Raw genomic sequence first — 18,862 nt, 5'->3', positions numbered from 1 at the left:
AGGCGCGCTGTCTCCTGCGATGTGCTGCTGTGACACGAAAACCAAATTGAAAAGAAATTGCAGAAGAATGTTCTTGAAAAGCCGACAATTTCTCATCTTCTTTAAGTCAAAGAACAAACCCAGACAGTTGTATGTTTGTCTGATTCTCCCTCTGACATCTGGTGCTCAAAGATACTTACCTTATAAAAAAAGTAAGTAAATCCAAAGGTTTTACACTCATCGTAAATACTACGAGGGATTATACTGGAGTTTAAATGGATGTATGTTTTACTAAGTATACTTAAAACCTCTCACAGATTATTAGTGCGCATGTACAGAATGCCATTTTTTAAGTGACCGTCGTGATTTTCTTGGAAAACTGAACAATGTTTTGACCTTTTGTCTCTTGTCTTGTAGATGGATCAGTTGGATAAGGCGTCTCTTGAGGATAAAGCGTACAATGGAGATGCAAACATGGCAAAAAACAAGATGCTCATAAGAGACAGCAAGAAAGAGCTGATGAGGTAATAACATTATTTGGGCTGCTGTTTTGGGGTTTCTAGGTCACACGTTAGCATGCTAGTATGTATAGTAGATCAAGAAATCATAGGCTGTGTGCATCTGGTCATTCATCTGGCCTTTTTTTCTTTGCAGTTGTCCGACACCCGGTTGTGACGGCAGTGGTCATGTGACAGGAAATTATGCGTCACATAGAAGGTAAAAAGCCCTAACCATATTTTTCACCCTCTATATTTTTTAAGCAGCAAAATAATCCCCCCAAAATATACATTATATCTCTTGTTTAGTTTTTTTGTTTTTGTTTTTTTGTAGTGTATCCGGTTGCCCATTGGCCGATAAGACCCTGAAATCACTAATGGCTGCTAATTCTCAAGAGCTCAAGTAAGAATTAGCAAAATTTCAATTAAATAAAAGTATGAAATGATTTTAAAGTTAATTAATGTGTAGAAATAATGTAAATAAATGTAAATATATATTAAATATATAACTAATAAGTATAATTATAAATATTTATTATTGTTATTATTATTTATGAATTTTATTATGAAAATATTTTATGGAATATTGACAAAAATATTGTTTTAATTATAAAAAACGTAAATATGTATTTGAAGTATAACTAATAACTATAATTGTATTTTAATTATAAATATTATTGTTGTTATTATTATTTATGAATTTGATTATGAAAATATTTGATGAATTATTGACTACAATATTATTTTAATTGTATTTTAATTATAAAAATTTATTTTTTGTTTTTATTGTTGTTGTTATTATTATAATTTATTAATTTTATTATTTATTATTAAATCCTGAATTATTGAATAAAATATTACTTCATTATATTTGAATTATAAATATTTATTATTTGTTATTATTATTTTAGGAATTTATTCTAAATGTTTAAGTACAACTATATTACAGGTTTTAGTGATTTTGTTGTGGGTTTTTGTGATTTTTAGTAATTTTTGTTTTTATACATATAAAACTTCAACTAAATTTGTATTTTAATTATACATATTTCATGAATTATAACTAATAATTATAATTGTATTATTGTTATACATATTTATTGTTGTTGTTATTTATGAATTGTATTATGAAAATATTTGATGAATAATTGATTTAAAATATTAATTGATTTAATATATAAATATTCATTATTTGTTTTTATTGATATTATTATCATTTATGGATTTCATTATGAACAGTTTTAATAGACTAAAATATTATTTAAATTGTATTTTAATTATAAATATTTATTATTTGTTATTTATTTTTAATATTTGTTATTATTTTAGTACATATATACATATATATATATATATATATATATATATATATATATATATATATATAGTGATTTTGTTGTGGGTTTTTGTCATTTTTAGTATTTTTTGTTTTTATATATAAATAACTTCAACTAAAATAAAAAAAATATATTAAAATATTATTATATTAAAATATTTAATATGTAATGAAAAATGTACATGTGATTTAAATCACTAAACCCTTTTATGATTTTAATTAGATATACATTTTTATTATACTAAAACCTTTTATGATTTAATTTAGATATACATTTTTTTATTATATATATTTTTAATTTTAGTCAATAAAATAATTAGTCACAAAATATTCATAATAAAATCCATAAATGATAATAAAAATAATAATAATAAAGATAAATATATATTTGTAATATTCATCTAATTTGAATATGATTAATATAATAATGTATAAATGTATAATGAATATATTTACTATTAATATGAACATGATGTATATAATTTTGTATAATGAATATATTTACTATTAACATTATATTTAATACATTACTATTATTGCTATTATTATATGAATTAATTATAAATATTAATACACACACGCATATATATTCATCTAATATTGCTCATATTAATTTTTAGCCTTGACATTTCTATTTATTTTAAAGGTGCCCAACTCCTGGCTGTGACGGCTCGGGTCATGTGACAGGAAACTATGCATCTCATAGGAGGTGAGCTTCATTAGACAGGAAATCTCTATTAAATATTTTTAGACTTCAATGAAAGAAGAAAAAAAATGTAAGTTTCTGCATGACATAAATGGTCATGCTTTTCATTATAACACAAATCCTCATTTTTAACCCAGTGTGTTGTAGTTCTAGATGTTACACTATAATAGATTTTAGACATCGGGCCACACAAAGGCACTCAGCGGGTTAAATCATTTGCATTTAAACCCGGGTAATCGCCAAAGAGTAAATACTTTGTGGCATTTCACGCCTGTTGAGGTAATGACCCCTGTTCAATGGCAACACGACAGGTGTCAAAGCTTGAAACATCACGCCGTAAACGCAGCGGCCGTATCTTTCCCGCACACGCGTCTGCACGCTTGAACTTCTGAAAGGTTCGTCACATATGTCATGTTCCTTCCCAGTCTGTCAGGTTGCCCTCGTGCCAGGAAGGGAAGCTTGAAGCTCACGCCAAGCAAAGAGGACAAAGAAGAGCCAGAGATGAAGTAAGACACCAACAAAACAATGGCAACCCAAAGCTTGCTGTTTTTATTTAGACTAAACACAAAGGTTTTACTTTACACTTAAATGCATCAAAATTTTACATTAAATTTATTTTTTATTTTATTAAATAATAGTTAAATAAATGTGCTTTCCATGAATAGGGTACACTTGGGAATTTTTTCTAAAGAATTACAGGCACAAGTCACTTTTTGTGGTGAGAACTGTTAGATAACTTTGAAAGTAATTATAAAATTAAATAAAATTTAAATTAACTTAACCAAGCATGAAATGTAGCTAGGTTTAAACATATTAAATATAAAATGGTTCTGTTAATATATTTTAAAATATTTAAATTATAAACTGAAAAATTGTTTAAATTGAAAAAACATATTTCGCCATATCCAACATTTTTTCTCATTAAATTAATAGGGAAAAAGTCCCATTTTTTTGTGGTGAGAACTATATTTTAAATTAAAACATACAATTTTCCCAATTTTAAAACTGAATATTAAATTAAAATGACGTTAAACTAGCATGAAATGGAGCTAGGTTTGTGATTTGTTAATATATCTAAAATTGTTATAAAACTGTTTATAATATTTTAAATTAAAAACAATAATTAATTGTATACCACATTTTTTTTTACATAAAATTATTAGGGAAAAAAAAATCTGGAAGGTTGTGCACCTGCTTTCATTGATCATTTATTGAAAAAAAAAAATGGTGATTTGTTAATATATCTAACTGTTATAATATTTTATAATATTTTAATTTAAAAACATCAATTTACATCATTGTAACCCACATTTTTTTTTTCATATAAATTAATGGGAAAATATTTTTGGAAGGTTGTGTACCTGCTTTCACTGATCATTTGTCGAAAAATAAATTGTATTTTTTTTTTCATATATCTAAAACTGTTATAAATATTTTAAACTAAAAAAAATTATTTATTGTGTCGCACAATTTTTCTTACATAAAATTAATGAGAAAATATTTTTGAAAGGTTGTGTACTTGCTTTCACTGATCATTTGTTGAAAAAAAGTGTTATAATATTTTATAATATTTTAAATTAAAAACATCAATTCATTGTATCCCACATTTTTTTTCCTATAAATTAATTGGAAGGCTGTGCACCTGCTTTCACTGATCATCTGTTAAAAAAATACATTTGTAGTTTATTAATATATCTAAAACTGTTATAATATTTTATAAATATTTAAAATTAAAAATATTAATTAATTGTATCCCACAATTTTTCTTATATAAAATTAATGGGAAAATATTTTTGTAAGGTTGTGTCTACTTTCACTGATCATTTGTTAAAAAAGTGTTATAATATTTTATTATTTTTTAAATTAAAAACATTATTTCATTGTATCCCACAGTTTGTTTGTTTTTTGCATATAATATTAATGGGAAATATTTTTGATAGGTTGTGCACCTACTTTCACTGATCATTTGTTGAAAGAGATAAAATAAAATGGTGATTTGTTAATATATCTAAAACTGTATATTTTATAATATTTTAAATTAATAACATTAATTCATTGTATCCCACAATTTCTCTCAAATATATTTGGAAGGTTGTGCACCTGCCTTCACTGATCATTTGTTGAAGAAAAAAAAAATATTAATTAATGTATTATAAAATAATAGAAAGTGAAAACATGTTTATCAGTATGCATATAATTTTAGATTTTTTTAATCAAAACTACCTGTACAAATAGCCTCTAAAACAATTATTTTAAATATAAATAAGACATAAATGTCATTTTAGGAAATTCTGTATGCCAGAAAGCTAGATGAAAAATAATTTTTAAATAAAAATAGAAGATAGTTCATTGCATTTCCTAGAAATGCCGTACAAAAAATGATCGGTTTAATTCAGGGAGCTCAAAACTCTTTCCTCGTTTTCCCGTAAGATCTCATTTAATTACAATTAACGCAGCAGTTTGCTCTTTAAAAACATAATACTATGGAGGCAAAAAAAAAAATTAATTGAATTGATTCCAGCCTTAAATCCGAAGTCTAACCCAGAGTGACAGGGCTTTCCTACTTTTGCATCTGGGCTAGTATTTCATTTTTAATTACTAATGCAAAGACGAGAGCTTAGGAATTAGACGGTAGCAGGTCGGCGGCGCACATTAAAGGAGGAACGGAGAGGCAGAGAAATGGACGGGCGGAGAAACAGAAAGTACATCTGTAATGTCGCTAGATTATTGTAAATTGTCGGCCATATGGTCCATCTCTGTTGTCCCGCGGTCAGGAACGCCATTCCCGGAGCCGGACGCGGTGGCCAGTGTCGGAGTCGTAATGTTGTCTTGTTTTAGTCAGCGTATTAGAGCCAAAACTGCCGTAACAACCTTTCCCATATAGGCCCGCAGACAAGCTATTTGTACTATCCCAGATAACCTCTCACCTCTTCCAATATGGGCTATCAGGGAAAGGGTCAGCCACCTCCAAATCATGTGCTTTTTCCCCCCTGTGGAGGACGCGCAACAATTATGTGCAATTTATGTCATTCCATTACTGACCTAGGGGGAAAGTGAGCAGCGAAATAAATTGGCCAACTCCTCACCACTCTAGTCTTCAACTTGGTAGGGCTTATGTTTTCCATCGGCGGCACGTTAACCTCCCTGCCCGTAATTATTTACTGGAGTGCGTTTCCGACCAAGTCCGCCGTGTGCCGATAGAATTATTCCAGCCCTTTTTCTCTGCTTTGAATACATTTTTAATCAGCATTTCACAGGATTAATCTTCTTAATGGTATTTGAAAAGTCTTCCAACTCGGCAAATTGGGGGTGGGGGTGTTTACGGACACACGGAATGACAAAACCACGCAAGATTCTGCCATCAAATTACCGAGCGAACGTATACGGGCTCGTTTGTGTTTACGTTGCGAGCTCGGAAACTAGTTCAGTCTCAAATGAGAGATTATCTTTGACAATCACTGTTACTCTGTCGAGTTTAGGACAACAAAAGAGGGCTGCGCAGGGGGTTTAATTTAAGCACGTCGAGGGGTCGGGTCACATCTGTGTGGGTTTTGGCATGGTGACCCAGAAATCTATACCAAACAACCTTTGTGATGCAAATTATGACCTCGTTGCCCCCATCTAGTATTGTTTTAGTATCACTGATGTGCTATAACAGGGTTTTTTCATTTTATTTTTTCTGTTTTTATTCAGTTTAGTTGAAGTTTGAACTATACACACACACACGCAAAATATATATTTCTATACAATTAAATAAAATTAACATAACCTAGAATTAAATGTAGCTAGGTTCAAATGTATCAAATGTCTTTATCTTTACTATAAAATGGTGATCTGTTAATATATTTAAAAATGTTACATTATTAACTGAAATATATTTTTAATTAAAAACTGTATTTCACCATATCCCACAGTTTTTCTCATAAAATTAATAGGGGAAAAGTCCCTTTTTTATATAAGTTTTATTATCAAATGAATTCAAATTCAAAATTCTTTAAATTAAGTTCATTCAAAAATTCAAACAAAAAATAATTAACCGAACATGAAATGTTTAAATGTATCAGATGTCTTTGTCTTTACTGAAATGGTGATTTGTTTATTTATTTAAGAATGTTAGAAATATTTGAAATTAAAAACATACAATTTTTCTCATAAGATTAATTGGGAAAAGTCCCATTTTTGTGGTGAGAACTATTAGATATGTTTGAAAATTATTAGAAAATGAATTTTAAATTAAATTAAACTATCATGAAATGGAGCTAGGTTGGTGATTTGTTGATATATCTAAAGCTGCTATAATAGTTTAGAATATTTTTAATTTAAAACATATAAAATTCATGGGAAAATATTTTTGGAAGTTGTGCATCTGCTTTCATTGATCATTTGTTGAAAAATATATGGTGATTTGTAAATATATCTAAAAGTGTTATAATATTTTATAATATTATAATATAATATTGTAATATTGTATCCCACAATTTTTCTCACATAATATATATACATATATATATATATATATATATATATATATATTGTGATTTTGTTTTTGTCATTTTAGTAGTTTTTGTTATAGAAATAAAACTACAACTTATATTAATTTTACATTTTCTGTTTTTAATTAATTTTTATCAAAATCATAAAAGGTTTTGGTGATTTTTTTTGTCATTTTAGTAGTTTTATGTATATATGTATATATATAAATTAATTTCTTATTAAAATCGTAAAATGTTTTAGTGATATTGTTGAGTTTTTGCCATTTTTAATAGTTTATATATTGTGCCTGTATAGTTTTTATTCCTTTTTTAGATTTATTTAGTTAAATGAGAATTGTATCCTTGGTAGCTAGCTGAATTAAAAAGTTTTTATATATTTTAATTAATGTTTATGTTTATTTCAATCAGTGAAAAATGAGCAAAAACGTGATATAATTTTAGTTAACTATAAAAACCTTAAAATTATTTAAAAATGTGAAATCTAAATATGTGCATTGCATAAATTCAGTCTAAAAAGTTCAATAATATTATAACTGTGTTAAAACTATCAACTGAGAAATTTTTAAGTTTTAATTTTATAGTAGTTTTCAGTGTTAAAAGCATAATATTTAGCTGTATCCCACATTTTTCTCATTAAATTAATAGGGAAAACAGATTTAGTTAGACCTTCTGATGTTGATGATCCTACTACCACTGATCATTTATTTTATTTTAAATAAAAAGTCTTAATTTATCTATTATATTAATGGACAGTGAAAATATGTTTACCAGGATGCACGAAATCAGTGTGCATTGTCCCATTGTTAATGCGATAGTAAATATATATTTCTTTTCTCGTGCACCAGGTGCCCAGTGGCAGGTTGTGACGGTCAGGGCCACGTGTCGGGTAAATACACGTCGCATCGCAGCGCAGGAAGTTGCCCCATCGCCACCAAGCGGCAGAAGGAGAGCTCCGTGAACGGATCTGCCTTCTCCTGGAAGATCTGTAAACAGGAGCTTCCGCACTGCCCTCTGCCCGGCTGCAATGGCTTGGGTCACGCCAACAACGTTTTCGTCACACACAGGAGGTGAGGAATTAACAGAATAACCTGGAACTTCAGTTCTGATATTAAACGTTAAACCTCAAAATTGCTAGTACTGATCTTTTGTCCCGTTACAGTTTGTCAGGATGTCCACTAAACGCCCAGAGTATCAAGAAGAAACTCTCAGATGAGGAGATGATGACCATCAAACTCAAAACCAGCAGCGGTGAGCAATTCAAGCGCTTAAAATTAATGAAAGAGCATAAAATGAAGCCAAATGCCTAATGTCTGGTATCATTGTACTGGCTTTAAAGTTACAACAGCTTTCTCAAGTCATTTAGTTCAGATTAACATTGCCTGGTTTTGTCTTCCGTCAATCAGGTATTGAAAACAACGAAGACATGCAGCACTTGGATCATGAAATAAAAGAGCTAAATGAATCCAATCTGAAGATAGAAGCAGATATGATGCAGCTCCAGACACAGGTAAATTACCATTTCATGTGCTAAGCATTATGGGTAATGTAGTTTTTGAACTAAAGACCTAGTTTTTCTCGTTTTAAAACAGATTTCATCTATGGAGTGCAACCTGAAGACTATCGAGGAGGAGAATAAAATAATCGAGCAGCACAACGACAGTCTGCTGAAGGAGTTAGCACGTCTCAGTCAAGCACTTATCAACAGCCTCACAGATATCCAGCTGCCGCAAATGGTGAGACGGACCTCACGCTGAAACAGATAAACATGCAAAACATAATCTGATCTGGCAACAAATATTATTAAACAGTTTTGATCACTGCATGAGGTCCGTTAGAAAAATTAGTCACGGTAAATACCTATACTAAAAAAAAATCAGGTTTTCAAGTAATGCATTAAAAATATGTTAATACTACACTTATAAGGTTTTTGCAGGTTGTAGGAAGGCCAATTTAAGACTTTTTTAATGATTTAAGACGAAGTAAAGAAAATAATAGTTTTCATACCTTATTGAGAGATATTTGTTATTGTTTAAAGAATAAAATCACTTAAATTTGTTCAATTTCTCAGAAGACAAGACTTCAGCTATCTTCACATTGCATTTCAAGTAAATGTAACAAAGCAGTATGTATGTATGTATTTATTTATTTATTTAGTGCAGTGCATGCAACATTGAATTTAATCACATGACTTCATACAGTTAAAACTTTGATTAAGACCTTTTTAAGGCCTCTTAATTTGTGGTTGACCCGCAAAAACCCTGTTTATATTAGTTAACTACATTAGTTAACATGAACTGACAATTAAACAAAGCAATTAATGATCTTAGTTAATGTTAATTTCAAAATTTACAACATTAAATATTATTACTTTAGCAAAGATTAATAAATACGGTAACAAATGCTCATTATTAATGTTAGAAAAGTTATTAACTAAATTAGTATTATTTAATATTTAAAAAAAATGATTTAATATGACCAAATCAAACTGAATAAAGTATATTTCACTAATGAAAGTCAATTTTATCAGCTATAAATATTTCCCCAAGGAACCAGATAATGTTTATTTCAAAGTTTATAAAATTAAACAAAAGTTAGCGCTTTAACAAATGTTCATTGTTAATGTTAGTTAATCAGTAGCACTTTACAATAAGGTGTCATTTGTTAACATTAGTTAATGTATTAACAAACATAAACTAACAATGAACAATACATTTATTACACTATTTATTAATCATTGTTCATTTTAGTTAATAAAAATACAGTCGTTTATAGTTCACGTTACGCAACTTGTGATTTTAATAATGCATTAGTAAATGCTGAAATTAATGTAAACTAAGAATAATAAATGCTGTAGAAGTATTGTTCATTCTTAGTTCATGTTAACTAGAGTGGCTAACTAATGCAAAGTGTTACCACTACATTAGTTATCATGAACTAATAATTTAAAAAATATATTTCCAAAGCAATTAATAATCTTAGTTTACGTAATTTTCAAAATTTACAAAAGTTATAGCTTTAACTCATTATGTTAGTTAGTCGGTAACACTTTACAAGAAGGTTACTTTACAACAACTTTTGATTTTAATAATGCATTACCAAATGCTGAAATTAACATTAACTAAGATGAATAAATTCTGTAGAAGTACTGTTCATTCTTAGTTCATGTTAACTAAAGTAGTTAACTAATGTAAACTAACGAACCTTCTTGTAAAGTGTTAGCAGTTAATCTAACTAAAATAATAATGGTAACACTTTACAATAAGGTTGTTAACATTAGTTAATGTATTCTATAACATAAACGAACAATGAAGAATACATTTATCACACTAATAATCTTTGTTAACGTTAGTTAATAAATATACAGTTGTTTAGTTCATGTTAGTTCACAGTGCATTAACTAATGCTAACAAATGCAACTTTTAATTTTAATAATGCATTAGTAAATTTGGAAATTAACATTCTTAGTTAAATTTAGAAATTAACATTCTTAAATTAACATTCTTCATTCTTAGTTCATGTTAACTTAAATTTCTTTGCAAATAAATATAACAAGACAGTATCTATCTATTTATTTATTTAAGGCCCTTTTAAGGCCTTTATTTAAGGCCTGTGTTAATATTAGTTAACTACATGAAGTTACCATGAACTAACAATAAAAAAATGCTTCTGAAGCAATTAATAATCATAGTTAATATTAATTCAAAATGTAAGCATTTAAACAAAAGTTATAGCTTTAACAAAGATTAATAAAAACTGTAACAAATGCTTACAGTATTTGTTAGTAAATGTTAGTTAATCTATTACCTAAATTAGTAATATTTAATATTAAAAAGATTATTTAATATGACCAAATCAGACTGAATAAAGTAGATTTCACTAATGAAAGTTAATTTTATCAGCTATAAATATTTCCTTAAGCAACCAGCTGCGTGTTTAATATTTACGGTGTATTTTCTAACAAAGTAAAACTGTGGTAATTTCAGATTAGCCACTATTGTGATTAAAACAAGATGATTTAATAGCCACATGAGTCTTAAAGCTTGTTTTTAGGCTGATTTATAAATGTTTTAATTTGGTGATTTATAGGTATTAATTCAATATGATTTTAATGTTGCAACAATAAACGTAGTAATTATGGTATTTTGAGGTAAACTTAAAATGGTGCATGTTTGTAAGGGTTTAAGTTACATTATGAAACGTGCATTTTAGTGTCCTGAATTAAATGTTCTCTCGTGTGTTTCAGGGTCCGATAAACGAACAGAACTTCGAAGCGTACGTGAACACGTTGACGGATATGTACAACAATTCAGAGCACGAGTATTCACCCGAATGCAAAGCCTTACTGGACAGCATCAGACAGGCCATCAAGGGCATTCACGTATAAGGCCGAACTCTCGTTCACAAGCGTTTGATTGTCCGCAGAGGGCTGGCTTTGTCATCTGTGCAAGATATGTGTCGTTTAAAACAACAACAACAACAACAACAACAACAACAACAACAACAACAACAACAAAAAAAGAGTAACTTCATTCCATGACAGATTCATTGCACTGAAAATTACCAGCCACATTTTTACAGCTCAATGTTCCTTTTAGTGAGATTTTACCTCCTTTTGCACTTATTTATTTCCTATGGTTTGCTTGACTTTATTCCGTATTGTTCTTTTGTGTGTTAATTATATTATTGCTACATATGATCTTTATTCATCGGTACTATTTATCTCACAGTAATCTTATTTATTGATTTATTTATTTATTTATTGCGACCATTTTTGCTGCAACTCCAAAATGCAAGGCCAATCTTACATATTGTGAATTTTATTTTGCATTTCTTGTACAATAACTGGGAGTTCTAGTCGTTATATCACAATGACTTTTTCCTTCATAACTGATGTCAAATGTAAGAATAGTCCACTTGCGCCACCTGTTGGTGAGCGGCCGTTATTGGTCTATCAGAGCCGTATGCATCCCTAAGTTATTTTTTTAATGTAGTTAATGTACGCCACTTGAATGACATCATTCGTTTTCATGCATAAAGTGAGCAAAAAGAAAATATTTTATCCGATTAGCTCTCCAAACGACTGTACAGCGAGTGTACAGCGAGCAAAAAAAAAAATCAAATCAGCATCCACACACACACAAACACTCACACACAGACAAAAAACAAAAAAAAAAAAAAAAAAAAAAAAAAACATATTTCCGTTTCTGTTCATATGAACTGCCTTTGGTGTGCACATCCATGTGTGCATATATGTGCCTAAATGTAAATGAGTACATGGAATATGATATGTTTTGTGGTAGAGCAGTATTACGTGAATGGTGATTCATTTTATTCTGCAGTATATTTATTTTCTGAATGAAAAGCCTCTAAACTCTGTTTACCTACTGTTTATACGCCATTTTAAGTATGTAACGATATTCTTGTAAAAAAGTGTTTTACGATCAGGCACAATACGGTTTTTATTCTTTTCCGTGAGACTGAACTCCTCAACCTTTGGCTTCTTTTGTGCGACAAACGGTGGGCTCTCAAATAGGTTTTATGGATCTCAAAGCACTTCATGTCTTCAAGCCACTAAAGTATAGAAATTGACAATTTACAGCAAAAGCACGGCAATAGAGAATGATCTTTCCATTATGACTGAATCCACTTGATTTTGCGTTTAAATGCATGGCCGAGGTCACCTCAGCAGATCTAAGTGCTGTTATTGCTGCGTTGCGATCATAAGCGGCCTCGTCGCAGCACTTTTAAAGCTTTCTCCAACACTAAACGTACCCTTTTGCACTTTTATTCTGTTATTTAGTGTTTATTTTGAGCGTGATCGGATTATCACGCCAAAGGAGTTTAACCTTAGGTTTACGTTGTCCATTGATGATGTCAAAAATTGTGTTTCACAGGTCACCCAGAGGGAATAAAACACTATATTATCTGACCAAATGAGCATAATGAATTGTATTCTCAATAAAGCAAATCAGCTTTTCTTTTCGTTTTGTTCAAATCCTAAATTACTGTATGATTCATGAGTAATTCTGTTTAAATTATTTGTAATTCCTAACTTTTAATTTATAAACCACAGATTGTTTGCTCAGGAAGTTTTGTGAGGAATATTTATTTTTTCCTTTTTGTATTTGATGTTTTGTAATGTGATATGGAATTTTTTGTGTAAAAGAAAAAAATAGTATAATACACAGTACTGTAAATGATTTAGTTTGTTTTTGTTTTTAAAAATGTTTTTTTTTTTTTTCAGTTCGAGTAGTTTGTATATCAGGATTTCCTTACACTTTTAAAATTTCATAAGCAGTACTGCGCTGTGTTGTACAGTTTGTGTATGGTAGAAATAAACTATTGAAATGATCTGCACTCATTGTACAGTTGCTCATATTAAAGTCCTATAAAAAAAATAACAATTTATATTAAGGCTCATATAAAAATAATACACTCACACAAACACACACAAAATTGGTGGTTTCTCATGGTCTCTACGTCTCTTTTTTCCCCAATAATTATTTTTATTGTTTTTAATATTTATTTTTAATATTCTTTTTCTTTACTAGGTCATTTGAAATACTTTAGTGATGAGATCGTTTATTTTTAAAATTACATATATTTCATAATCTCATATTTAATTCAAGAAACTGCAAAAATATACTGTAGAAATTGGAGAAATGTATGATATCTTCATGAAATCATAAGAAAGCACTTTTGCTCAAATAGACGTTTAGTGTTGAATGGCTTCCCGATTACATCAAAACTCGAAACCAAAAAAAGTCATTTTTTAAGTATAGATGTTCCAAATAATCTTGTATTTAATTCATAAAACTTTGTAAAAAATACTGTAGAAGCTGTAAAAAAAAAAAAGTCTGATCAGGTTGAATCTCCATTAAATGATATGGTAGCACTTTTGCTCCTCACAGAAGTTGTTGTTGTAATGGTTTTCCGATCATAACGCTCAAAACCAAATCCAAAATCCTAAAAAAATATATGATTTTGCAAATCAAATTTGACAACGTAACATATTAAATGTTTCTGATTACTCAGCTTTCATTCTGCACTCAACTTTTCACTCACAGTTCATTTTAAGTGCTCTTGTGATAGGAAAATTAATTTTGTACGTACAGATATTTCATATAGTCTCGTATTTAATTAAAATACTGCAGAAATATACTGTAGAATTTAGAAAAATGTCTGAAATCTTCATGAAATCTTAAGGAAGCACTTTTGCTCCTCACAGATGTTTGTTGTTGTAATGGCGTCCCAAAACACTCAAAACCAAATCTAAAATCCTAAAAATGTATTACTTCGCAAATCAAATTTGACAGCATAACATTTTAAAGGTTTCTGAACACTCAACTTTCATTTTACACTCAACTTTTCACTTACAGTTCATTTTAAGTGTTCTTGTGATGGGAAAAGTCCTTTTTATAAGTATAGATATTCCATATAATCTCGTATTTAATTAATTAAACTGTGTAAAAGATACCGTAGAAGCTGTAAAAAAAAAAAAAATGTCTGGAAACACTGAATCTCCATGAAATGATATGAAAGCACTTTTGCTCCTCACAGAAATTTATTGTTGTAATGGCGTCCTGATTATATCAATGCTCAAAATCAAATCCAAAATCCTAAAAGTGTATTATTTTGCAAATCAAATGTGACAACCTAACATTTCTGACTACTCAACTTTGATTTTACACTCAACTTTTCACTCACAGTTCATTTTAAGTGCTCTTGTGATAGGAAAAGTCCTTTTTATGAGTATAGATATTCCATACAATCTTGTATTTAATTCAAAAACTGCAAAATTATACTATAGAAACAGAAAAAAAAATGTCTGAAGACTGAATCTTAATGAAATCATATGGAAGCACATGTTGTTACAATGACTTGCCATACAAAACACTCAAAAATAAATCAAAAATATATTATTTTGCCAATCTAATCTGACAGTGTAACTTTTCAATTAAAGTTTCTGACTACTCAGCTTTGGTTTTACACTCAACTTCTCACGCAGTTCATTTTAAGTGCTCTTGCGATGGTAAAATTACTTTTCTAAGTATAGATATTCCATATAATCTTGTATTTAACTCAAAATCTGCAAAAATATACTGTAGAAACGGGGGAAAATATCTGAAAAGACTCCAAAGATCTCCATGAAATGATATGGAAGCACTTTTGCTCCTCACAGAAGTTTGTAGTTGTAATGGCTTGCAGTACAAAATGCTCAAAAACAAATCCAAAATCCTTAAAAAAAAATATTTTGCAAGTCAAATTTATTAACGTAACATTTTAAATGTTTCTTAAAACCTTACTCAACTTTCATTTTACACTCAATTTTCACTCAGGTAATTTTAAGTGCTCTTGATATGGGAAAATCACTTTTCTAATTATAGATATTCCATATAGTCTCGTATTTAATTCATAAAACTGTAAAAGATGTTTGAAAGGTTTGAATCTCGATGAAATGACATTGAAGCACTTTTGCTCCTCACAGTATTTTGTTGTTGTAATGGCGTCACGATTATCAACGCTCAAAACCAAATCTAAAATCCTAAAAATTTATTATTTCGCAAATCAAATTTGACAGCGTAAACTTTTAAACGTTTCTGAACACTCACTCACAGTTCATTTTAAGTGCTCTTGTGATGAGAAAAGTCCTTTTATAAGTATAGATATTCCAAATAATCTCGTATTTAATTAATTAAACTGTGTAAAAGATACCGTAGAAGCTGTAAAAAAATGTCTGGAAACACTAAATCTGCATGAAATGATATGAAAGCACTTTTGCTCCTCACAGAAGTTTGTTGTTATAATGGCTTGCCATACAAAACACTCAAAAACAAATCCAAAATCCTAAAAAAAAATATTATTTTGCCAATCAAATTTGACAGTGTAACATTTCAATTAAACGTTTCTGACTACTCAACTTTGGTTTTACACTCAACTTCTCACGCAGTTCATTTTAAGTGCTCTTGTGATGGGAAAATCACTTTTCTAAGTATAGATATTCCATATAATCTTGTATTTAACTCAAAATCTGCAAAAATATACTGTAGAAACCGGGAAAAATATCTGAAAAGACTCCAAAGATCTCCGTGAAATGATATGGAAGCACTTTTGCTCCTCACAGAAGTTTGTTGTTGTAATGGCTTGCAGTACAAAATGCTCAAAAACAAATCCAAAATCCTTAAAAAAATATTTTGCAAATCAAATTCATTAACGTAACATTTTAAACGTTTCTGACTAACATTACTCTCATTTTACACTCAACTTATCACTCAGGTAATTTTAAGTGCTCTTGAGATGGGAAAATCACTTTTCTAAGTATAGATATTCCATATAGTCTCGTATTTAATTCATAAAACTGTAGAAGATGTTTGAAAGGTTTGAATCTCGATGAAATGACATGGAAGCACTTTTCCTCCTCACAATAACGTATTTTGTTGTTGTAATGGCGTTGCGATTATCAACGCTCAAAACCAAATCTAAAATCCTAAAAATGTATTATTTTGCCAATCAAATTTGACAGCGTAACATTTTAAACGTTTCTGACTACTCAACTTTCACTTTACACTCAACTTTTCACTCACAATTCATTTTAGGTGCTCTTGCGATGAGAAAATCCCTTTTTTAAGTATAGATATTCCTCATAGTCTCCTATTTAATTCATAAAACAGCAAAAATACACTGTCAAAATTGTAAAGGTTGTCTGAAAAGTTTAAATCCCGATAAAATGTACGTTATATGGAAGCACTTTTGCTCCTCACAGTAACGTATTTTGTTGTTGTAATGGCGTCGCGATTATCAACGCTCAAAACCAAATCTAAAATCCTAAAAATGTATTATTTTCCAAATCAAATTTGACAGCGTAAACTTTTAAACGTTTCTGACTACTCAACTTTCATTTCACACTCAACTTTTCACTCACAGTTCATTTTAAGTGCTCTTGTGATGAGAAAAGTCCTTTTATAAGTATAGATATTCCAAATAATCTCGTATTTAATTAATTAAACTGTGTAAAAGATACCGTAGAAGCTGTAAAAAAATGTCTGGAAACACTGAATCTGCATGAAATGATATGAAAGCACTTTTGCTCCTCACAGAAATTTGTTGTTGTAATGGCGTCCCCATTATATCAATGCTCAAAATCAAATCCAAAATCCTAAAAGTGTATTATTTTGCAAATCAAATGTAACAACGTAACATTTTAAATGTTTCTGACAACTCAACTTTGATTTTACACTCAACTTTTCACTCACAGTTCATTTTAAGTGCTCTTGTGATAGGAAAAGTCCTTTTTATGAGTATAGATATTCCATACAATCTTGTCTTTAATTCAAAAACAGCAAAATTATACTATAGAAACAGAAAAAAAAAATGTCTGAAGACTGAATCTCAATTAAATCATATGGAAGCACATTTTGCTTCTCACAGAAGTTTGTTGTTATAATGGCTTGCCATACAAAACAATCAAAAACAAATCCTAAATCCTAAAAAAATATATATACACTACCGTTCAAAAGTTTGGGGTCAGTAAGACTTGTAATAGTCTTTAAAGAAGTCTCTTATGCTCATCAAGGCTGCATTTATTTGATTAAAAATATAGGAAAAAAAACAGTAATATTGCAAAATGTTTTTACGATATAAAATAATGTTTTTTATTTTAACATACTTTAAAATAGAATTTATTCCTGTGATGAAAAGCTGAATTTTTATCAGCTGTTACTCCAGTCTTAAGTGTCACATGATCCTTCAGAAATCATTCTAATATGCGGATTTATTATTAGAATGATCAATGTTGGATAATATCAACAGTTGTGCTGCCAAATATTTTTTGGAACCTGTGATTTTTTTTTCAGGATTCTTTCATGAATAACAAGTTTAAAAAGTATAGTGTTTATTCAAAATATAAATATTTTATAACAATGTAAATTATTTATTATTAACTTTTAATAAATTTTTAATTATTAACTTAATACATCCTTGATGAATAAAAGTATTAATTTCTTTAAAAAAAAAAAAAATAAAAGAATACTGACCCCAAACTTTTGAACGGTAGTGTATATATATATATATATATATATATATATATATATATATTATTTTGCCAATCAAATTTGATAGTGTAACATGAATTAAACGTTTCTGACTACTCAACTTTGGTTTTACACTCAACTTCTCACGCAGTTCATTTTAAGTGCTCTTGCGATGGGAAAATCACTTTTCTAAGTATAGATATTCCATATAATCTTGTATTTAACTCAAAATCTGCAAAAATACACTGTAGAAACAGGGAAAATATCTGAAAAGACTCCAAAGATCTCCATGAAATTACATGGAAGCACTTTTGCTCCTCGCCGTATTTTGTTGTTGTAATGGCGTCGCGATTATCAACGCTCAAAACCAAATCTAAAATCCTAAAAATGCATTATTTTGCAAATCAAATTTGACGGCGTAAACTTTTAAACGTTTCTGACTACTTTCATTTTACACTCAACTTTTCACTCGTAGTTCATTTTAGGTGCTCTTTCGATGAGAAAATCGCTTTTTAAGTATAGATCTTCCATATAGTCTCGTATTTAGTTCATAAAACTGAAAAATATACTGTCAAAACTGTAAAAGATGTCTGAAAAGTTTAAATCTTGATCAAATTAACGTTATATGGAAGCACTTTTGCTCCTCACAGTAACGTATTTTGTTGTTGTAATGGCGTCGCGATTATCAACGGTCAAAACCAAATCTAAAATCTTTAAAATTACTACTTTGTAAATAAAATTTGACAGCTTAACATTTGTAAAATATCTCTTAACATGTTCTAACCTTAGATATTCAAAAACAAGTTTTATATTTACCAGCAGAT

At 29.1% G+C, this 18,862-nt stretch overlaps 1 protein-coding gene across 1 annotated transcript in view; it reads left to right on the top strand.

The window, feature by feature from the left end:
• st18 (ST18 C2H2C-type zinc finger transcription factor) overlaps positions 1 to 13,359 on the top strand; it is an 86,829-nt gene extending 73,470 nt beyond the window's left edge. The window contains 10 exon segments of the mRNA XM_051098361.1: positions 397 to 503; positions 634 to 696; positions 811 to 879; positions 2,456 to 2,518; positions 2,941 to 3,021; positions 7,854 to 8,075; positions 8,168 to 8,256; positions 8,412 to 8,515; positions 8,598 to 8,741; positions 11,252 to 13,359. Coding sequence (XP_050954318.1) covers positions 397 to 503; positions 634 to 696; positions 811 to 879; positions 2,456 to 2,518; positions 2,941 to 3,021; positions 7,854 to 8,075; positions 8,168 to 8,256; positions 8,412 to 8,515; positions 8,598 to 8,741; positions 11,252 to 11,392 — 1,083 coding nt within the window. The 3' untranslated portion in view covers positions 11,393 to 13,359.
• Positions 13,360 to 18,862: the final 5,503 nt, after the last annotated feature.

This window comes from Labeo rohita, chromosome 24 (genome assembly GCF_022985175.1).
Source record: "Labeo rohita strain BAU-BD-2019 chromosome 24, IGBB_LRoh.1.0, whole genome shotgun sequence".
Lineage (NCBI taxonomy): Eukaryota > Metazoa > Chordata > Actinopteri > Cypriniformes > Cyprinidae > Labeo > Labeo rohita.
This window is presented reverse-complemented; position numbering and strand designations above follow the sequence as displayed.